Here is a 23873-nt window from a genome sequence, read left to right on the forward strand (position 1 = left end):
CCACACTAGTCCACACCTGCTGCAGGTGTTAACAGGAAACTGGCTGCTCCTGCTCCAGATAATCACCTCTCTGGTCTCCTGAAGTGAGCCGATAACCGACTGATCAGTTTACTTTTCAGATGCATTTACTTAGCAGGAGCTCAGCTAATGCAGACAGGAGAGTGGACTAAACACAGGCTACTGGAGAGAGTGATGAAGGTAAGACGGAGAGACACGGAAGGATGAAACAGGAGGGAGGAATCTTAAAAGTTATAGGACAAAGATTCAATCCCTCATTCTTTTATTCTGAGCACGGCTTGTTTCCACTCTGAAGGACGTCCAGCAGAAGGAAGGAAAGGAGGAAGTAAAGACAGGTTGAGGAAGAAGAGGATGAGGAGGATTCACCTGTTGAGTGCAGTGGTGGGGAGACGAAACAACTGGCTTTTATCCCCGGGGAAGTTTCCGGACCAATTCCTTTTCATGATCGACAAGAACAAAAAGTTATTTTCCTCCACCGAGCAAGAACATCGACAAGAGGAAAAAAAAACAAAAAAAAAAAGGGGAGAAGAAGAGCGTGGGCTCGGAAAGCAAAACGCAAGCGAAGGAAGGAGGAAGGTGGAGGCGGCGAGCGGAGGTCAGAGGGAGGCTGGCGTGTCACCTGACGAGACAGACGCGTGGTCTGTTTGTCTACCTGTCCACCAGCGAGTCCTCAAACAGATAAAACACGATGAAGGCCTGCTATCGGTCCGAGCTCAGTCCACCAGACTGAGCAACAGCATCATAACGGACAGAACCATCGCCACGAGACAGAAAACAAGCAAATTAGCAAGCAATCAGCTCATTTTTGTTTAATCAGTCTGATACAATCCCACAAAGGCCGTCCTGTTTCTGACCAACAGTCCAAAACCCAAAGATGTTCAGGTGGATGCACAGAGGAGCAGCACAGACAGCATCCTGAACGGGCTCTGATTAATTAATGAAGTAAATGAAGTGAAGGACAGAGCTCTCACTGTGCTGTACGCAGCGAGAGCAGCCGGAAATAACTGTGCTCCTGCACGGATCACATTTGGCTCATTAACACGCCGCGTTGTAAAACCTCGATGAGTCCGAGTTCTGCTGTCAGTCCTCGCAGAGCGGACGTAGAGGAGGGTTAGCTCTTTATTTCACAGCCTCGTGTTAATCATTTCCTCTGATTATCTGATCAAATTCTACCCAGAGGCCTCCTGGCCTTCTTATCTGATCCTGTTTTAATGTGCTGTCTTGTGTGATGCTGTAACAAAGCGTTGAGAGGTGGACTAACACGCTGCTGGCTTTGGCCTGTTGTTTATGAGAATGAGAAATCTGGAAGGCCTCCAGACTTGCATCCTTCAGCTGACCACCACAGAGGAAGAACGCAGACAGGCTCCGTCCTGCACAGCTGCAGTTACAAGAACTGGACTCGGTTTTGTTTTGACCAAAACCTCCGACCTGGCAGGACGACCGGTTACCAAATCTCTGCTGAATAAACATGCTCCTCTGGACTTCTTGGCTACAGATCCTGCTTCTCTTGAAATCAGGCAGTTTGAGCCTCGACGAACCAAAACCAAACACGACAAATGAGTCAGTTTCCCGTCGCGGGCGACTGAGGACGAGGCGCAGGTGTGATCGCTCTGGAACTCGCCGACGACGACGACTGTTTCACCAGAAAAACGCCCTGACGAAGTGACAGCTGGAGGAGTTCACCCTAAACGCCCTCCTCTTGTCAGACTTGGAGACGGCTGGAGGTCATCTGCCAGCCTTGTGTGTGTGTGTGTGTGCGTGTGTGTGTGCGTGCGTGCGTGTGCAGTGGACCTTCTGTGACTGTGGACCGAGGCCAGGCTCTCTCTGAAGGGTAATTGTTGTCTTGTTAGAAGAAAACCAGAAAGAACGCAGGCAGGCAGGCGAAAATTAAACGGCCGGAACGTTGCAGAAAACAGAAGAAAAAAAAAAGCCAAAAAGAAATGAAAAAGGCAGATTCCCAGAAGGAGGAAGGGCAAAAAAAAAAAGAAAAAGAGGGAAAAAAGAACCGAGAGCTCTTCAAAAGCAGCTCGGCTTGGAGAGACGGCGGCTGAAATCAGCTGCGTTCCCTGTTAGTTGTTAGTCGTACTGCTGCAGAGCAGAAACCCTTCCTGAAGCTTCAGCGTCACCTCCTGTGATTCTGATAATTCAGTCAGCTCTTAGTGGGGGTTCAACGGTTTGCTCAAGGACACTTCAGCTCTAGGACAGTCTGTCTATCGGCTGCAGCTCATTTTTCTCTACATCTTCTTCAGATTTTATGCTTAAAGGATACCTGCTTCAGTACAGTTGATACAAAACAGAGCCTGCAGGCATTAAGACATCATTTAAGGCATTGATCCCCAACCCGTGGGCCACGGGTCATTTGGTACTGGGCCGCACAGAAAGAAAAAATAATTTCCATTATTTTGTTTTTTCACATAATTTGTTTGATTTATCTTTTGAGTCTTAATGACAATTTTATTTTGAAAAGTGGCCGGATTCTCTCTGTTACATCCGTCTCACTTGACGACACCATAAGTCACGTGATATATCCCGCTAAATTAGAACATAAACTAAACATTAGAACATAAATTAAACAATTAGATTCTAATGAATGCATTAGTGAGAAAAGCGATGCTACCGGAAGTGCCCTCGCAATTTTATTTTGAAATGTATCACGTGATTTCCCGCACTGACAGTGGAGGTGCCTGACAGCGCCAGTCTGCAGCCAGGTCCTCTTGACATGATTAAAAAGTGGATTTACGTTCATTATTATTGTTATTATTATTATTAAAGAGAAAATACCACAGTTTTTAATGCCGATCTTATCATTTTATTTTGTTTTTATCTGCTACACCTTTAGACTGGGCCGGGAAAATACTGTCAGACATTAAACTGGGCAATGGTACAGAAAAGGTTGGGGACCACTGATTTAAGGGATAACACTACCTGAGAATTCATGTTATAGTCATTTAAAAACATCATCTGATGTCAAATCAAATTCACAATAATCCAATATTTATACTTAGATCAAACGTTAATATATTTTCTTTCAGCGCTTTGTTTCCTGTTTCTTTTATTTAACTTATTGTTCACTCTTTTGGTTTTTTGTCTTCCTTGGTTAGCTGTATGTACGTCTTTTCCTGTGCGAGGACTGATTTGGATTCTGGGTACTTGTCAAAAAGGATTAACAAATGATGACATTCTGTTTAACTGATGTTTTAGACCCTGTCCCGACTTGTGTGTGATTGTAGCTCAGGTGTGAACAGGAGATCTGACACACCTGATTCTGTTTTAAAATGCGGCAGCAAGAAAAACTGGGACGTAGATAATGAATTTTTAAAGCTTTTTAAGGGCCTAAAAAGTACAAAACAATGATAATTTCCTTGGGAAACATACAACATAATGTAGTATAGAAAACCAATATATAAATACAAAGAGGACAGTCTGATAGAAACAGATGTAGTGATGTGATGAGCTGAAGAGCCTGCAGCAGAACCTGTTCTAATGATTTCTTCTGGTTGGTGTGATGGAGAGTAAAGAACATTTTCTAATACTTGATGTTCTCTAATTGACCGAGTTTTGGCACCGCTGAAAGGTTTTTGTCACCATGTCTCCGTCTCATCGAGCTGTGATGTACTCACAGACTCGTGCTGTTTTGTTTTTTGAACCATCTGAGGTGTCACAGAGGCTTCAGGAAGGTTTCAGAGCAGCGAGATCAGAGGAGACTCAAACAGGCATCCCTGTCTGCAGCCACGTCTCCATGGAGACAGACACACACACACACGGGGGAGGTTAGCAGACAGTACCTTCTCCAGCTGGGGTCAGGAGGCGGGGACAGGTAGGCGGAGTTATACGGCGAGCTGTCCACCTGAGAAGACGATTGGTTAAAGAAACGACAGATGATCTTTTTTTAACTTTCTGTTTCTGCTTGTGATGGACTGCGGCTGCTGGTTTCAACATGAGTTAATCTTCTTATTTCTTCCATTTTTAACAACTTTCTTTCTTCACTGAGTTCAACAAAGCACTCAATGAAGCGCAGATCGGCGCTGAGACAAACCTCTCTGCTCCACCATCAGATGACAAACGTATAAAAGCAGGAAATAAACACCCTGAACAGCTGTTTTCCTCACTAACTGCACACTTTCACACTTTCTATGGAACAGCCTGGGTGAGTTCAGATACTCAACTTTTCTGCTTTCACTTCCTTTAAATGTTGACTTTTTGAACATGAACGCATCAAGACGATGGATGGATTATGGATTAAGTGACACTCACAGAGCCTCTGAAACCTTTTTCCACTGCAGGAGCTCAACAACCTGTGAACAGGTCTCCCAAGACCTGAATCTTTAGGTGACAGCGTTCCTCCTTGTTGTGTCCTCCTGCATTTTACCAGGCGGGACATTTCAGATCGTGGATCTCGGCTCAGTTTTCTCTTTGAACCCGACAGAGTCTGAGAGGGTGGTAACTGAGCCCGACCCGAGCCCGATGCAGTTAATGTCAGCTGAAGCGATGAGCTGTTGCCATGGTTACATCTTGCCTATTTACCCAGATGACATGTGTGGGCACCTTGTATATGAGAGATAAAGGTCATTGTTTCATGTAGGTAGATTAGAATTAGAATAGAAATAGAGTCTGTCCGACTGTCTTCATCTTCATGAACTCTTGAACTGTAGCTGCTGTTAACTGAACTATTTAGATAATCCAAGCATCGTGGTTTCCTTGGCGTTCTGGTGTAGGAAGGCGTGACCAGGCTCCACCCTCTTCTTCTCACGTCAGACTTCCAATCCAACGCAGGTTCCTGGAAGTGGAGAGGGTGGACTCATACAAGCAGCTTTGAGTCAAGCCACACAGCAGTTGGTTCTTCCTGCAGACCTTCTACCAGTCTGGAGTCTTTGAAGTGGTGTGCTGGGGTGGTGCCATCAAGGCCGGGGAGGCCCGGAGACTCAACATGCTGGTTAGGAAGGCCGGCTCTGTGGTCGAGCTGGAAGTGGACAGTCTGGAGTCCGTGGTGGAGGAGAGGATGAAGGACAAGGTCAAAGCCATGAACTGACACTATGCATGGCCTTAAAACGAGATTTCACACTGGGGTCAAATTCATGACAGGACCATAAAATCAGACAATAAAGCAGGAGAATCTCAGAATATCAGCTGACATGTTTGGTGGTCCATATTCCCCAGAAAATTAAATGAAATAAGCACAAACCAGCGTACAGGAAGTAACCTGGACATGCCCAGAGCAGCTTCCAGCTCATCAGACCTCTTCACGGCTGCAGCTTTAATCCCGTTCTGTTATCTGCCTTCTTGTTTTTAATATTCTGGATGTTTGACTGTGTGTTGCATCAGAGTCCAGCTGCCTCTGCATGTCTTCTTCTCTCCAAACACCGATGAAGCCAGGACGTGTTGGGTTGTCCGGTGTCCGTTCTCCTGCTCCACACAGGCGCAGCAGTAACATGGTGGTTACCGTCGTCCACAACCAATCACAGCGCTGCTGTTTTATTTAGCATCACCTGCTGAGAAACGGCCAAAACTACTTCCAGGAAGTCGTTCCTCAAAGGATGTGGGAGACGGTGGGAACGAAAGAAGAGCCTCTGACTCTGGATACACATTATGGTCTGTTGGGTTCCTGCAGTGGAAAAGTGCTACTAAAGAGCAAACTGTGTTCAGACACATCAGAGACCAAACACTGGACACTTTTCCTGCTAACACACTGACTTAAAGTCCACTTTCTGCCTGTAAATAAGAGGAAATGTGTTGCTGTCGGGCCATTTCAGGTAAAATTAGGCATTATTTCTACCTCTCAGACTGCAGCTGAAACTCTCTGCTGTCAGTCAAGATGAAAACAAAGCTTTTCAAACTGCATGTTTATGTGTCTTCAAGGCCGCTTTCAGTTTCAGTTACACTGACGCTAGATGTGCCTCGCTTAAGGGCTGACGCACGTCATCATTTTTATGAAAGACTAAAGTTGAGTCCGGCTCGGTGTCCCGCCTGCAGAGGGTCTCTGGAATAAAAGCGTGCTGTGTTGCTGCTGTGACCTAAAAACAGATAATAACCATCCACTGACAAGACGAGATAAAAGCAAACCTCGCACGAGAGAACATGCAGAATATCTCTGTTTCGACCTTGACACGGAGCATCTTTTGATGATTAGAAGGGCCTGAAAGGGGATTTCACACGCCGCGGCAAAAAATACACCGAAAGCTGCTGAACTGGTGACAACTGGCAGTTTGAGGGTCGAGTGAGGTAGAAATCGACTTCCACTTGTTTGAAATAAATGATTTAGTGCTCTTCTATATTTTTCTTCTGCATTATAAAATTTCACGTGCGGAGCCAAACCAACACTGAATGCATCCGCCAACAGTTCAGTTCAGTGTATCACAGGCTCATAGATCTTCTTCCTCTGAGACACAGAGCTCCATTAAAAACACATCAATGAGCCCCACTGTTCTTCATCACCATGAACACACACACACACACACACACGCACACGCACACGCACACGCACACGCACACACCGCTGAAAATAGTCCCCTGAACGCTCTATTCCCTCGTGTTTGTCTGATAAAATCTACAGCGAGCAGCAGTTTGAGGAAATTACTGAATGAAAAATCTATATTTGTGAGCCGGTTTTGAAGATTTATGTCTTCAGTAGGAACCAATGAGCTACAGACAGGAAGTCAGACGGTGCTGAGAGACGGACCAACATGTTGTTGGTTTGGGTCTTTTTGTGAGATTTCTTCATTTAAATTCAGCCTTATTGTTTAACAGCCTGTAGATTTGCATTGGATAGTAAACTTAGGCTGCAACAACTAATCAGCAACAACTGATTATAAAAATAGTTGGCAACTAATTTCATCACTGATTAGTTGGGTCTATATTATGATGCAAGGTACCCCTTCAGGTGAGGAACACATCTTCCGGTGAGGACAGCCAATGCCACGCCTTGTCCAGCTCACATGGTGAAAGACGTGACAGCGTCTCTTTTGTCTCTGAGGTCAGCGGAGCAGCGCACGATTACAAGTTCTAATTTAAAAACATAACGGACAGAAATACCTTCGGTCTGTTTTCGCTCTGTTTCGTGATGGATTAGCGCAGCCTGACCCACATTAAGCTGTTTTTAAGTTAACGCTTGTTAAAGCTAGAACTGGATCCGTCACTAAACGGAGACAAGAGGCACGAGAATTTCTGTCTGTCATGTTCAAATGACCCTGTAATCGTGTGTTTGTCAGTGACAACGGGCTCAAACCTGCCAGAGACGGCGAGAGAGAGATATCTATATATATCTATATCTATATATATAGATATAGATATATAGATACACACAAACATATATATAGATATATATCTCTATATATATATATCTCTATATATCTATCTCTATATAAAGAGAGAGAGAGATAGAGAGATATACAGATATATATATATATAGAAAGAGAGATAGATATAGAGAGATAGATATACAGAGAGAGATATATATATATATAGAGAGAGATAGATATATATAGAGATATATATATAGAGAGAGATAGATAGATATATATAGAGAGATAGATATATATAGAGAGATATATATATATAGAGAGAGAGACAGATATATAGAGAGAGATAGATATATATATATATATAGATAGATACATAGAGATAGATATATAGAGAGATAGATATATATATAGAGAGAGATAGATATATATAGAGAGATAGATATATATAGAGAGATAGATATATAGAGAGATAGATATATATAGAGAGAGATAGATATATATAGAGATAGATAGATATATATATAGAGAGATAGATAGAGATAGATATATAGAGATAGATAGATAGATATAGATATATAGATATCTATATATATATATAGATAGAGAGATAGATATATATAGATAGGTATATAGATAGATATCAGTTCCATTCCCCTGTTACTCTCAGTGCGCGGCTGCATTCAATATCTCTGTCATTTCTTTTTTTTGTTGTAGTGACCTTGTCTATAAAATGACTTGCCGAGTTGTTTGAAAGCGAACGGCACAAGAAGACGAGAAACAAGTCAAGTTTTTTCAATAAAACGCTGGAAATAAAAATTGATCGACAGAAGTAAAAATCAACAGATTCGTGGATTATCAAAAGCTGTTGGTTACAGCTCTGCAGTAAGATGAAGGATACTTGTCGGTTGCGGTACGGCCGGACCGGCGAGATGAAACGGCGGTCCCTCTGGACTCGTTCCACTAGACCGTGATGCCGAGTAGACCGGCTGGACTCCAGAGTGGATGGGAAGGAGCCCTAAGAGAGGAACAGAGACCAGATAAGGTTTATTATGGATTTATGCAACGTCTAAAACCCTTCACTGGAGTAAACAACAGCACAAACACAAAGAACAACCTCCTCATCAGAGATTTCCAGGACGCTTTCAAAGACCTGCTGTTTTCACTGCAAGTCCTCGTGTACAGACCACTTCCTGCGCCTGACTTTAATTTAAGGGTTAAAAATAATAGAGCCGGTTCGTTTCTGATGTGTTCGGAAATTGGCGAACTATTTTTATTCGAGGATGTTCAGAGAAGTTGTAAAACAGAACTGCCGCTCGCTGTGATTTACAATATATCTTGTCCCTGAACGCAGCTCTAATTCGAGATGCCAGCTGCCTTCGGGACGCCTTGGAGGACTCGTAAAACAGCTCAGACAGAAACTTGAGTGTGTCAAAGCCTTTTTCATTGACCGGAAATCTGTATAAAAAGATGAAAAGTTTTCTGTTTTAGTGGCTGTTCATGAGCAAAAGATCTGAAAACTTGACAGATTTGGCCAAACTGTGTAGAAACAGTCAACGGGTCAGGATCTCCACCCGCTTTTTGTTTGTTTGTTTGTTTGTTTGTTTGTTTTTGACCGTGTTGTGTTTATGTGCTGCTGGAAAAGCCAACATCCAGAGCATTGTTCCAAATCTGCTCCAGACAGAGCTGGTTGACAAATGATTTTCTTGGAAAATCGAAACGTGGAAGAAACGCGATCCACATTACGGAAGCATCAACCTCCCAAATTCGTCAGGACTCCGGGTGGAGCTCGGTGGAGCCGAGAAGCTGAAAACATCCCTCGGAGATAGAGGAGGAAGAGGAGGAGGACAGACAAATCAAGGCTGACATTAAAATGCGATATCAGCGGCGGAGCTGAAGGGAAACGATGATGTTGATGAAGAACTTCCATCACAGGATGAGCTCTTCTGCAGAGCTGATGAGAAACGCTGATGACTCAGACGTGAAGAGCTGACGGCTGCAGATCGCGTCCTCGAAGCGCTGCAGGATCACTGACAATAACTGCGTCTGTCCTCTGAGAGGATTCACTTTCCTTTGTTTGGATTATTCTTCCTCTAGAGGTGGAGGCAGTGTTACCTGTAGTACAACCTCAAATCTAAAAAAGTTGGACTTTCTGTAAAATATAAATAAAACCAGAATCAGTCATTTCCAATCAAACTGTGTTAACTGACAGCAGCTTCCTGAAGTGTTCCTGAGTCCAGGTATTAATCTCTTTATCCAATCATGTGATGAACCTCGCTCCATCCTCGCTGTGAACCACTGAGCCTTTCAATCATGATACTATCACCTGTTACCAATCAGCCTGTTTACCTGTGGAAGGTTACAAACAGGTGTGTTTTCAGTTTTGTCTATGTTTCACAAAGCGTCCCAACTGTTTTGGGATCCAGGTTGTAGCAGCAGAACAGAAATAGTTTCTGAAGTACGAGAACCGAGTAGCTGAAACAGTCGTGGAAGCAGCACAGGAGCATCAATACAGCAGTCTGTACTCTACAGATGTGGCAGGAGTTTTAGTGGTGGTCCCAGTAACAGCACAGTTAAAAGTAGGGATGCATGATAGTTATCGGGCCGATAACGGGAAATTATGACGTCATTCCAATAAGTCCGATATCATGACGAACAGCCCTGATAACATATGTGTTTTTGTCAGCACGGCAGTGTCTCGCTCCCACTATGAGACCCGAATGGCCTGCAGAGAATGCTGCGTTCAAGTGACGTTTGCATAATCAGAAAAACTCTCTCTCACTGGGAAAAATCAAGAATACCCCCTCATGCCAGAAAACAGCTCGTTAACTTGGTCATAATTTTGCTAGTTGCTGACTTGAATTAATATTCGCAGCATTTTTACACATGTTACACATGAGGAATAGAAACATGAAGTTAAAAAGGCAGAAAGAACGACTGGCAAACGAGGGAACGGGGGAATGTACGTTACACCTTGAATGCAGCATGCGGCACAGCGTTCTTATGAAAACAGAGTTCAGACTTCTTCAAAGTTTCCGAAGGAGACAGTTCGCTGGTTATTCGTAACAAATGTTCCAAGCGAGTTCCACGAGGAGCGAGAAATGGCACAAGCTTTAATACCTGATCAGTCACCTGAAACATAACCAGCGCTTTGACGGAGTTTGGAAAGCGTATGAGGACGCCCGGCCTGCTAAAGACGCTAACGTTAGCAAGCCAGCCGCAAAGAAGCCACCGGGACTGACACACGTCGGCGAGGCTTTCGAAAAGTCCAAGAAATTTGCCAAAGATGACCCACGGGCTGAGGTTACTGAAGATTTAATCATGGACATGATGGTGCTTGACTTACTATGGACTGCCCTTCTTCAGTTTGTTTACATAGATCAGTCTAAGTAAGGGATCATGTATCTTCCTTCAGGATGACATAGAAGCCCGACGCGAAGCGGTGAGGTTTATTTCTCCGTAGGAACCTGCTCACTATATGTTATCCCGCTTAGAACACGGCTTACTACTAAAACATTCAATAATGTGACACAAAATAGTGATTAAAACACATTTTATTGATTTAAAATGAGCCTACTCGTCTGTCACATCTCTCACTGCGCAGCGGCTCTGAAAGTAAACACGTACGTTGCCTAGCAACCGCCTCTCACTGCGCGCCGCTGTTTTTGGTTTTGTTTGTGGTGTTGATGTCATGATGTTAGGTATAGGTGTGTGTTATCGGTTATCGGTATCGGTTTTAAAAAACAGTTGTCGTGCATCCCTAGTTAAAAGCAACGTGAGCTTAATAAAAACAAAACAAAAAACAAAATGTGTGATGAAGTGAGAGCACGGCGGTCCTCGGTCACCTGGAAGTCCTGAGGGTTCCTGCCGATCTGGTTGACGTTGGGCAGCGAGCCACTGAAGTACGGACCCTGACTCCTGGCAAGACGGAGCTTCTGGGCCTGGAGCTGACAGGACGAAGACAGGAAGAGTTACACATGATACGCAGGACGTCGTCACTGAGTGAAGCACTGACAACATGTGAGCTCATGCAGTGATGGGGACCCTCAGTCTGACAGGATGTCAAATCATGAATAATAACTGGAGAAAAACTCAATCAGCAAAACTGAACATTACAAGAAAAACAATTATCAAGTGGAACCACAACAAAACTGACTTTTTTTTAGGCTAATCTGAATGAAACTGGTAACTGTCCACTGACAGACACTGACACTGGATTTCATGCTGCTGTCAGTCACAGCTCCCTTCACTGACTCACAACAGGCACAAAGAAATATGAACTCCTGTGTGTAGCTGATATACACTGGCTGCCTATTTTATTTCATATTGATCTTACATTTTTATTGATTATTTTTAAGTGTTCAATGGCCTGGTTCCAAATTATATAAAGAACTTATTGGCTCCCGATGTGGCCGGGCGATCTCTGAGGTCAGCGATGCAGCTCTGCTGGTCGTTTCTGCATCCTGACTCCTTTTCTGTTCTGCTGGAATCAGACAGGCTACATCATCCACAGGGTTTCAATCCCTTCTTAAAACTTTCCTGTATTAAAAGCACATATCAATAACCTGGATCCTGCATAAACACATTAAAAAAACCCAAAATGGTCCCACACAGTGTCCGCTGCAAGGCGTCACTGCTAGACCTGCTTTGTTCTTGAAGGGAAACTCCCAGCATGCACTCTGTCACCCCTGGCTGACAAACTTACATAGCTGCATGTAAATGATTCTTTGGCAATCATTCACCTTGATGGAGTCTCTTTCATCAGAGCGACTGACAGATCGAGCTCAGAAGGCATCAACATTATAACAGGTCAGCCGTCACTGCGGTTAGGCTAACTATCCGACACACGTGGATCACAGATCGCATCATAACCAGCACCCCAAGGGTCAGAGGTCACAGTGATCACGCTCAGCAGTCAGCCAGGAAATAAAACAACCACACTGCAGCAGTGAGGTGTGATTCTAGTGAAATCCAGCCACAGATCTGTTCCCTTCAGGAAAGGATTTTCTGTTCATGTGTTCCTCTCAGCGCCTTTCACTCCTCCAGCTGCTCGCCACTCCACAAACTGCAGTGACATCATGGGACAAAGACTGTTTAATGAATCCTCGTTTGGTTCGGCTGTGTCTGACGTCAGACAGCGCAGGCAGCCTCCATTTAATTCAAATACTGTACGTCTATTTCTCAACGTTTATAACAACTATTAACACAATGAGCCGTTCACTTTGTGTTTATCAAAAGCCAATCTGGACTCGCCCTAAAAATAACTTCAATTTCAGCTGTTGCTTCCTGTCAGCCTCATACTGTGGCTGATAAATGATGATTCACATCAAAACTTCTTTTTTGCAGGATTTGTTTGTCCTGGAGAGAAAAAATCGTTCAAACACAGGAAGGAGACTTATTCTAATGTATTTAACAGCGTTCTTCGACTCATATCACCAACAAACCAAGCTTCGCCGCTGACCTCTGACCTCCTTTCACAACATGCAGTAACTGACCCTGGACTGAAAAAATAAAACATGAGAGAAAATGTTGAGGTTTGCAAACCTAGTTAATTTAAACACAAGATACTTGTGCTCAAAAAGAGGATTCATTCTCAGTGAAGAACCTTGGAGCCCTAATCTGCCTCTATACCTGCCAAAGAGCAGTGATTCCTAACACGTCTCTGGGGGTCATCAGGTACCTCCCTTCAACGGTGTTTCGCCTACTTAGTCCCACGACACCTCCAGGAGGCTAGGCGGTGAACTCCGGCGTCCCAGAGTCACCTCCCCTAGTGCCAGTTCACACTGCTCCCACACAATCCAAACAGCACCGCCACGTTCAACTGACCCAGAGATGCTCCAGGTAGTGGCCAGTACCGATGCTACCATTTAGCTAATGCTAATGCTAATGCTAACGGCTAAGAAGAACAGAAGAAGACAATACAGTTCCGATGCTACCATTTAGCTAATGCTAATGCTAACCGCTAAGAAGAGCAAAAGAAGACAATACAGTTCTGATGCTACCATTTAGCTAATGCTAACTGCTAACCGCTACCTGCTAAGAGGAACAGAAGAAGACAAAAAAGCTAGATTCACCTATACTGCTAATGTTAACTGCTAGATGCCAATGCTAACTGCTACGATACTATCATACTACCACCGCTTTAGCTATTGTTAGCTGCTACAATGCTACCACAGGCCTAGATGCCACATGTAACTGCCGATTGCCACACTACCATCATCTACACCTGCCTCTCACCAACTGCAACTGGGAATACAGACCCTTGTTTGGGTAGGGGGCAGAAAATTTAGAGGGGGCTGAAGGTGGAGGCCTAAGCCACAGACTAGATTTAACAGCCTCTTCTAACATTTCCTTCAAGAAGATGTATGTAAATATATATAAATCTAAATATATATATATATATACAGCATGTGGACACACACACACACACACACACACACACACACACACACACACACACACACACACACACCCTGGCCCAGTTACTTGCACGGTGTGATGAACTCATTTACTCTGCAGTCCCTCCGGTCCTTGTTCTCATTCTGGTGGCGTCCTCGGATCCTGTGTGTTCAGAGCTGACCAGCATTACCAAAATCTCTACAGACCCAGCACCTGAACCTAAATTAAAGCTGTTTCAGTAAATGCTACGATAGCATCTATAGCATCCTGACTCATTGCGGTCATTACAGATCTCATGGCAGTTATCACGGTAGGGGGTTCCTCAGGGTCCTGGCTCTCTCCAGCTGACCCCTAATTGTCCCTCTGTGTGACTGACTCTATGTTCCCCTTCCTCTCCACCATCACCAGGTGGGTGCTACGTAGGCGAGCTTCCCCCTTCACCGAAGAGATCTTTATATCACGATGAAGCATTCTATAACTGTAATCCAGTATTCTGATCATTATTGTCCTAACAGCCTTTCTGAGGTCTGCTGCTGAAATGTGAACTAATTATTGTCAAGAGAGGAGAATCATTCCCAAAGCAAACTGGTGGATGAGTGATGAGGTTGAGCCAGACTCAGGTTTAGGTTTTAATCATTCTCCTCGAGGAGGAGTTCAGGCTGTAAAGCTGCTCCGAGTGAGAGTGAGCAGAGCTCAGAAAGTGCTGAGTCAGGCCTCTCACATGTCGAGTAAAACGACAAATCACAGGAGCTGAGTCATTTATCGAACAGCCCCGTCATCGCACTCAACGCTGGAGACTACAGGAAACAAAGCACAGCTGGATCTGACTCTGACACAAGAGCACACGAGTCAAAACGCCAACCCTGAAAGGAAAGATGGTCCAATCAACTTCTCAAAAGTCTTCTCTGAAAACAAAAAACAAAACTTATGACTCAGACAAACTACACAGACGATAACCACTGTTTGCAGGCTGGACAACGCCTGTAATACAGCAACACGACACATCATTCACCCACAGTGACTGCAGAGAGACCGGCAGAGTCCCTGGACCAGCTCAGACAACATGAGGAGAGGCCTCCCCAGCTTCTTCACCAGGTGTTAGCAGGTTAACACAGCATCCACACAAACCCAACAACACGTGACGTCGCCCTGAACGCTTCCTCGCCGTCGTGACAGATCAGACCTCACAGCGCGAGGGGACTCAGATTACTTAGAATAGCTGGATTTGATAATTACTGATCTCACAGCAGTGTGTCCTCACCGGGCGTAGCAGAGGTGGAGCAGCGTGTAGCATCCCATGTCTGATTCCAGTGAACAATGTCCAGAGAGAAACACGCTGTCCTCACTCGGAGACTGTTCGTCCAGAGGAGTCCAGAGGACTGATGGAGAGCTTCATCACATGGAGCAACAACAATCAGCTGAAGATCAAAATCAGCACGACCAATCAGCTCGCGGGGACTACGATGCTTCAAATATGGCCGCTGCTGCAGAGAAGCTACAGACTGAAACGTGGAGGCTTCACACACGTTGAACCTGCAGCTCAGAACATCCAAACAATCAGCTCAGGTTCAAGATCAGAGTCACTGATTCAGGATCTGAGCAGATGTGAGACATGATCACCGTCCTGATCGATGCTGCTGAATGATGGACAGAAAAGAGTTTCTGCACAACATGATGATGTCACAGTGAAGCTGACCTTTGACCTTTGGATAGAATCACCTCATCATTTGATCCTGTGAGACGTTTGGGTGAAACTTTGTCATAATTAGCACAAGGATTTTTGAGTTCTGGTCAACAACGACCTGGAAACATGAAGCTGTAACCGGCGTGGAGGCGTGAATCCAGCTTTGGTTGCTGGGTGCTCATTGGACGCTCTAAATCTCAAATGTTGGAGTAGGGGTGTTGAGGCAGTTTGACGCGCCTCACAGTACTTTTGGTGAGTCAAGCTACTAAAAACAATGGATGAACTTTAAAACACGTGTCTGAGCAGTTCTGGCCGTCGTGAAAAAATGTCCTCGAGTCATCATAATCGTCATAAAAACCTTCAAAACTGCAGATAAATGGCTGTAATTGGATCACAAGTATTAACAAAGGCACATTTTCAAGGGTCTGCCTTTAATATCCAATTTCTCACGATGACAAATCACCAACTGTGATCGTATCAGCTGTCACGGCTCGTTTACAGCTCAGATAAAATTAGTCGAAAACGTTTTCCCAGACTCGTGACTCCACTTGAAATATTGTGCTGTTCAACAGAATATCTGACCATGTGACCTGACAGCAGCTCTCTAACCACAGCGTGTCGTAGTATTTCCATCGAGCCGCTGAAGCTTCCGTGTGATTAATCGCTAAACTTCTCACCTCTCTCAAAGCGTCTTCAGACTTTTCTAAACTTTCCTCACCGCTGAGACGCGACAGCCACAACAGAGCCAGACCGACGCTGGACTTTTTTTACACTTATACTAAAACAATGAAACTCAGATAACAGCAAATGAGTCATATTCTGCTTTGTTTACACTAACATGAAGCATTAATCGTCTGTGGGGAAGATATTTCTGAGTTTAAACATTGAGCAGCAGAGTGGTAAAAATCAATATTAAAGAAGACAGTAAATAAATAAATAAATAAATAAAATGAATAAATAAATCAGTGAAATTTAAATTACTTCTGATAATGACGATAAAAAGGTATTAAAAACACACGGCTGTGTGAGGTTGTGTTGTAAACAGTGGTGGAAAGTAACTAAGTACACTTAATTAAATACTGCACTTACTTTTCACTGAGATGGAGAGAATTTAATTGGAAAAATTTAATTCGATATTTTGTTACACCTAGAATCAAAGGCAAACAGTTGAATACTCACCAGCCCTGCTGGAGACTGTGTAATGACATAGATTCAGATCACACACACACTTTTTGGAATTGCACAAATATTCAGCCCTTCTGGGGGAATGTTTACTCAGTTCTCTGCAATGTGCTGGGATATATGATTCCTAAATCTTGCCTTGTTTTGTACTTTGGACATTTGGATGGATCGGTGCATATAGGAGACCAATATCTGATTAAGATTCTCTTGGTGGCTGGGAAGAAGGCCATGACTAAAAACTGGCTCAAGACTGAACCCCCTGGTAACAAACAATGGATGTCAATCATAGACGACATATTGGTGATGGAACATCTCACATACAAGTTGAAAGTGAAAGAACACTTGTTTGTTAAAAGATGGAGGAAATGGTTATTATATAAGGAGAGACTGGATCTTACATAACTGTATACAGGCTCTGCTCTTAATGGTTGTATTTTCTGTTTGTTTGGTTGATTTTGTTGTTGTTGTTTGTTATTTGATTTTTTCATTCTCCATTATCTAGAGGAGATTGTATTGCAATGTTTTGTTAACAAAAACAAATAAATAAAAATTGTTAAAAAAAATACTGCACTTACTTTAAGTATATTTTGTTGCTAATACTTTTGTACTTTTACTTGAGTAAAACATTGAACGCAGAGTATTTCCTCCATCTTCCATCTCAGTCTTTGTGTCTGTGTGATTTGTGATCTTTCCAGTAGAAAATAAAAACTGTCTCGATGTTTCAGAGAAACAGCGTATCAATACTGACCAGCTTCAACGAGGAGAAACTGCTGCTACCAACACACACCCTGATGCTATTAGCTGATTGGACCACCCACACACTCCTGCTGCAGTGTGTGTGTGTGTGTGTGTGTGTGTGTGTGTGTGTGTGTGTGTGTGTATAAAGGACAGGGGGCAACAGGAATTCCCAGAAGAGACAGAACCCAAAAGGGTGGTATTGTCAGTAAATGACAGAGGAAGAGGAGGAGGAGGAGGAGGAGGAGGTGTTGTGTGTGTGTCAGAAACCCCTTTCAGACATGGAATCTGAAGCAGGGCTGCGACTAATTAACTAAATAACTCCATTTTCATGGTTGATTAACCTATCAACTATTTCTACCATTCACTGATCAATTATTTGCTCGATTAATCTCCAAAGAAACAAGCAGAGACACTAACTCACAGAGCAAAGGTCGTGTATTTCAGGAGTGAGCTAACTGTTTACACCTGCACCCCATAACTAAAATAATGACATGAGATGCATCAGAGTCAGTTTCAGCTCAGACGGTGACAATGATCAATCACATGGTTCACTTTGTGCTAATTAATCAGCGTGTCGGCTCCAGAGGAAAATAGGAAACTTCTGATTTACTTGAAGTAAGAAAAGAAAAATTTCTAATGGTAAAAAAACTCAAAAAAAGAAAAGATATTCAGTATACTGTCATGGATTGAATCCTGAATTTCTCCCTGCAGGTTTAATTAAATGCTTAATTGAATTAATTTTATTTTAAATTTACTTTAAATCCATGAGAGAAGGAAAGCATTAAATCCTCACAGCTGCTTTGAGAGGGAAGTAATTAATTCATTATCAGAATGAACTAGTTTCTAATATTTAGTCTTCACTCATGGACATAAATGGACGAACAAACCAGTAGAGACACGTCTCAGTGTAACAGTACACAGACTGAACACTGAGGCTTCATGAAGGTTTTACTGCAGAGCTGCTGGGACGGACTGCAGCAGTTGGAGCTAAACGAACCTATTAAACCAAACTGAGCGTGTGCTGACATCACAAAGTGTCCGTATTAATATTGTGATATTTCCTTCGCCCCCACCCTGCAAGAGGCCGACGACATGACGACTCCGGGTCGGTCTGCAGAACCAGCTCTGCATCACCAACACGCAGATTCACCAGGAGGAAACCAGAAACCGAAACGCCACATGAACACGAGCACACTCGGCCCAAATGAATCAGAGGCACCGCCGCACGATTTCTGACTAAAAACAACAACCCAGACGACTTCCTCCTCACTCAGATCACATTCATTCATCAGCGGGGCTGTGGGGGGAGACCTCAGCACTCTGCGGGACTGACGGTCTGTAGCACCGACTCTTGAAGTGGGAACTGAATGCTCTGATTCTCAGTCCAGTTCACTTATTCTTTGATAAGTAGAGTCGGGTCACTCCTGCCTCTCTGGCGAACCTCAAACTGCCGACAGACAACACACTTCATTGAAAGTGAGCTGAACCTTTTTATCACGCCGTGGCCTCCAGAACCAGCTGGTACCACCACATACTCATGTTCAACCGGGAAAACAAACGGCCCCGGCTGACCCCCTTTCCCTCCCCTCTTTGCATAATGTCTGCAGTTTCTTCACGCTCAAACTCTCTCAGCTTCAGGTTCGCACAAAACTGAAATAATGAAGCTCTGAGAACCGGACTTCATACTAAGGGTCCATGTCAAAGCAGGGTCTCAAGATCCGGTCTTCAGGCCCTCATCATGTCAGCTGGTCTTGTGGTTCAGTGCTGCATATTAACAAACTTAGTGTAATTTCAATTAGCACAAAGCAGCTGACACAGTGAACCTGGAGCTCGAGCTTTTATTCTGGGCAGAAACTTGTGAAGAAAACTTCAGTCAACTTAATAAAAATCTCTTCTTTCTGTAAAATCAATGTGTGTTGACGGGGGGACAATATGTATAAAACTGTCCTTCACTGGGTGTAATTTAAGATTATAATAGCGATCATTTTCATTATTGATTAGTCTGCTGATTATGTCACTGATTAATTAACAGTTCTGTCTATAAAATGTGAGAAAAAAATTCCTAAAACCGAGCCTGACATGTTAAAGGATAACTTTGGTTTTTTACAACCTGGACCTTATTTGTAGCATTAAATACGACCATTTACTCCCCCAGACAACTTTGGTGGCATTTGGAGTCGTTTTGAAGAAATTAGCCCCAGAGGAGCGGCGCGTATATCCGTATAATGTGAGTACTCGGGGCATCCATGCGCAGCCTCTATATAACGCATAATCTGCAGAAACTCGTTCATATTCCAATATTTAGCTATGATATGCTGGTGCTATTCCCCTCTGAGCCCGTGGTGGCATGTTATCAACATCCGGCGTCTCTAGACAACTACCTCTGACGTGGATGATGTCATTACCGAACGCCGGGCGCTGCGAGCAGCCAGCCACAACACGGCTGACTCTGCGGCGGTCGGCTACGAATACGCAATAACGAACCATGGCTGTGCCAAACTACAGCTAAACTAGCCGACCGCCGGCTCAGAGGCGATTTACAACATCGCCCGTGATGGTCCAACACACCAAGAGACAGAGCATTAAAAGGAGAGAAGCCACGTTACTAACTGTACAGCATCGGACAAATGGTCTCAGTCTGTATAACATTATCGCCCAGCCTGAGGCTCTTTGGGCTAAACGTGAATTACTCTGACCTCAGTAACAATAAGAGGGACGATGACAACAATCCAAGTGGGATTTAGCCTCATGTCTGCACAGCGACAATGTTCTCACCTGAGGCCACATCTGTATTTGAGAAGCAGACAGCAGGTAATCACAGCGAGCTAAAGCAAACACAGGCTGTGATTGGCCTGACAGCTCACCTGTCAACATGCGGCGCTCAGCGTGATGCGCCACAGCGCCGTAACGTTTGTGGATTAGCCCTGTTCAGAAATCAACGATTTCAACAGACGTTTAAAACAGAGCCTGACTCAAGACCCAAACAACGACCAATCACACACCTCCACAAAAACAAATGATGGTTAGACTCACATTCAGATAGAGCTTAACGCCAGTCCTTCACATCATTAGTCCAAATATTTAATTACTTACTCTCTAATGCATCAAAAATACAGTTTACATAGCAACATGTGCCAAAAAAGCCAAAGCAGTCCATTTATATTAATGCACAAAAAGAACAAAGCAGAAACTCTTTGCTTTGATGAAAGTGTAAGAAGGAATTGATTAAAATCAACCATGAATTCCATGTTCAGACAACTAATATCAACAAACCTTCCACTAAAGTTCTGAAATCTTCCACATCAGAGAGTCCAGACAGATAAATATCAGAGCATCTGGTCAAGGTTTGGTCCAGGTTCAGGTCCAGAAATCATCTAAGATTCATCCTGCTGCTTGTCCTGACTTCACCTTTTACCAGGACAGCCAAGCTCCAACACACTCTCAGAAGCTGCTTCAGAAGACTGGAATACATTCAGTTAAGTGAGTGAATTAAATATGCTATAATAGGGTTAGCCAGTTATTCCGTGTTTTGCTCTGACAGATCCTGCAGGGACCAGAAGCCCACATGCTAACAGCTAACGCTTCAGACTCCAGCCAACACATCCTGTGTTAGCTAAGAGCCACTTAGCATTTGTGTCAGTGTAAACTCATTCTATAAATCATCTGAATGCTTTTACACCGCTAACTGACTGCCTAAAGCAAGCTCACAGACCTGAATTTACGGAAATTAAGTTAGCTGGGGAAAAAGCTCCGATAATCACGTCCCATTTGGCGTGTAAAGACAGTCGCGTCAAATTCCCTTAAAAAAATGGCAATATAAATAAAAACATTCGCGTTAAGGATGTACGCCACATAAATCACGACTTAAAGTCCATAAAATGCGTCGTTTGATTGTGTCGTTCAAAACGGCATAGCTCCAATTAACAAAAAAAAAAACATTAAAACGTAAACCTTTTAAATAATGTGCACCGTTATCACTTAAAATAACTGACTTTCCCTTGAAGAGGCGTGATAGTTAAAACAAAAACTTAGCTGCAATCGCCATGAAATGAACTGTTATGCGTCTCACTTGAATGTCGAATTTAAAAGGAGAGCAACATAATTTTCACAATATCTTAGTTTATGTTATTCCTATGAGATTTACGTGTGACAAAGGTGAACGCCACACTGAACTACCAGATTTCTGAACGGACTTCAGCGGCGCGCTCTCACCGCGGTGAGCCGAACGCATCGGGGCTAGCGGGGTGACAGCGACGTTCACGTAACATAGTAAACAAGCCAAGTTAGCCGTCGTAGCTAATGCTTGCTAACTACGCTAACGACGTATCGGAAATGGACAACAAGAGGCAACAACATTTTCTGCTAACACTGTATATCGAAAAAGAAGTAGAAACTTTGTCGTGCTACTTTGCTATTCACTGTGAATGCACCAATTCTGGACAGAGCGCCATGTAGAGGCAGCAGATAACGTTATATTGGAGCCTGACAAGCCCAGGCAAGGCCTCTCTTCCTCCGGGCAGCTCTCCTCCTCCTGCCTCCGTCTCAGACTTACCCTGGTCGAGGTGATGTCCATCATAACCTCCTGGAAGGCAGCCGTCTCCTCGGCCTGTCGCTGGGTATGCAGCGCTATCTTCTCGCTAAACTTTCGGGGGTTGGAAGCCCCGGACCCGGAGCCCGAGGTGGGTCCGGGTCCGGGTCCACAGCCGCCTGTACCCGTCGCAGACATCTTCACCGAGCGGACGGGACGACTTGACGTAGTGGAACGATTTTCACCAGAGAGGGGCGGGAAAGTGAAGACGTCTCACTCTGCAGCCACTTTCGGGGACCTGTTTTAGCGATAAGAGAGCGCCGAAATGCGTCCTTATTATCTTTTCAAACGGAAAACAAAGTGCTTTATATAGTGAAACAAGTGACACAGAATGTGAACATTCAATTTCTCTGCCTTTAAGTTTAATTTAATATGAGTACAGAAAAAACAGTTTGACAAACGAAGATAGAAAAGGAGAAACTGGATATCCGTGTTCATTTTCACAAATATCTTAAATCACTTTCTGAAAAAATATTAAACATAAAGAAAACAAATATGTTGAACTGTTTGAGGAGCTTCAAGTCAATTAATAAAAAATCTATTACCTACAATACTGTGATTTATTTTTAAAATTGCATATTTTTGAATTGCACATGACCAGAAAAAATATTTGAAAATGTACAAAACAATGAAAGAAAGCAAAAATGAAGCCTTGCTTGCTTAAACCTGTACACCATCCCCAGTGTTGATAGACATAGCTAAACAATGAAGGGAAAAAAATGACGTGTAAGTAAACCTGTCCCAAACTCATTGTGGACGTGCTGTCAGTCAGTGCTCACCTTGCATCATTTCTTGTTAGTAGGCCAGATAAACATTTCCTGCTGCCTACGAACTGCAAAAACTGTTCGCTTTACATGAATTCAGACCAGAGAAATACTGTTCCAGACGTCCATATTTCACATCTAAAATATATATTTGGGCAAAGTAGACTTGTTTCATTTCTATATAGTTTGGTCTCTATGGTAACGGCTTGTGTGTGCGTTTGTGTGTGGCGGGATGGATGAGAGCAAGGTGTGAACGCCCACTCTCGGAAACAGAAGGTGCATCTGTTCATTGTTTCACCGCATCGAGTGAGTCATCCTGTCAAACACGCAAGCTTTGATTGTTGGCATAAAGAGGCAGCGCGCCCCCTACCGGCAGATTTTAGCTACCGCACACTGAAGAAACCAGAGCGGTCAACTTCCTGAGTGAGCAGCGGAGTCGTGATTCCTAATCCATGCAGCGATTTCACCCGCTGCACCTCTGCAACAGGAAGGTCAAAGGTCACGGGGTCTGGCGCTAGTAGGAGGTATGATGGATATGTTAATTAGAAAGAAAGAAAGAAAACACTTTCCTGGAAGCAACGTGTGGGCTTTTCAGCCAGAAGCAGAGGCGGACAGTAACAACAATAGAAGAAAAGGAAAAGTTTTTTTTTTGCTTTGATTGTGATGATTTGAAAAATATCAAAAATAAAACAAACAAAACAAATAAGACACCGGTTTCACACGACCTGAAGGACAATAACAAAAATTAAGCAATACTAATAATACTGGTTATAATTGTAAATAAACTGTCTGGTGCTGATATATGTTTATAAGTATTTTTACACAGTTACTAACTTTGTGGATCTTCTGCACCGACCCTTCACAGCACATCACAGCAATATTACGAATGTAATCTACAGATAAATCAATAAATTACCCTCAATACCAAAGAAATAAAGTAAAAAAATACACAAACACATTTTTCATAGTTGGACTTTTTCTATTTGATGCCACAGTTTCATATAAAAATATTGAGCAAAGACTTTCTCACGGTAGTTTTGTCTCAGTGCTCGTGACTTGGCGGTTGTTCTTTGTTCTGACGTCTTTCTGGATTGTTTTGCATTTTGTCAAAGTTCTGAATAAATGTCACAGTAATCATTAGGTCGCATTTTTTAAAAATAATTGTGAACAAAACATCAAGCAACTTTAATTTCTGCCCTGTGAGTTTTACAGAAATTGTAAAATCTGAAAAAAAAAACCTCCTGTGAATAATGTCAAAAGTTTTA

General features: G+C 43.4%; 1 protein-coding gene across 2 annotated transcripts in view; it reads right to left on the reverse strand.

Moving 5' to 3' along the window:
• The window catches only part of LOC121610668 (CREB-regulated transcription coactivator 2), a 43732-nt gene extending 21711 nt beyond the window's left edge, over positions 1 to 22021 (reverse strand). For both annotated transcript variants that reach the window (XM_041942890.1, XM_041942889.1), the window contains exons 1-5: positions 21809 to 22021; positions 11099 to 11200; positions 8155 to 8271; positions 3804 to 3865; positions 385 to 453 (exon numbers count right to left, since the gene is read on the reverse strand). In XM_041942890.1, the coding sequence (XP_041798824.1) occupies positions 385 to 453; positions 3804 to 3865; positions 8155 to 8271; positions 11099 to 11200; positions 21809 to 21982 (524 nt within the window). In that variant the 5' untranslated portion in view covers positions 21983 to 22021. The remainder of the gene's footprint in view (positions 1 to 384; positions 454 to 3803; positions 3866 to 8154; positions 8272 to 11098; positions 11201 to 21808) is intronic.
• Between the last annotated feature and the right edge of the window lie 1852 nt (positions 22022 to 23873).

Source organism: Chelmon rostratus, chromosome 8 (assembly GCF_017976325.1).
Source record: "Chelmon rostratus isolate fCheRos1 chromosome 8, fCheRos1.pri, whole genome shotgun sequence".
Classification (NCBI taxonomy): Eukaryota; Metazoa; Chordata; class Actinopteri; order Chaetodontiformes; family Chaetodontidae; genus Chelmon; species Chelmon rostratus.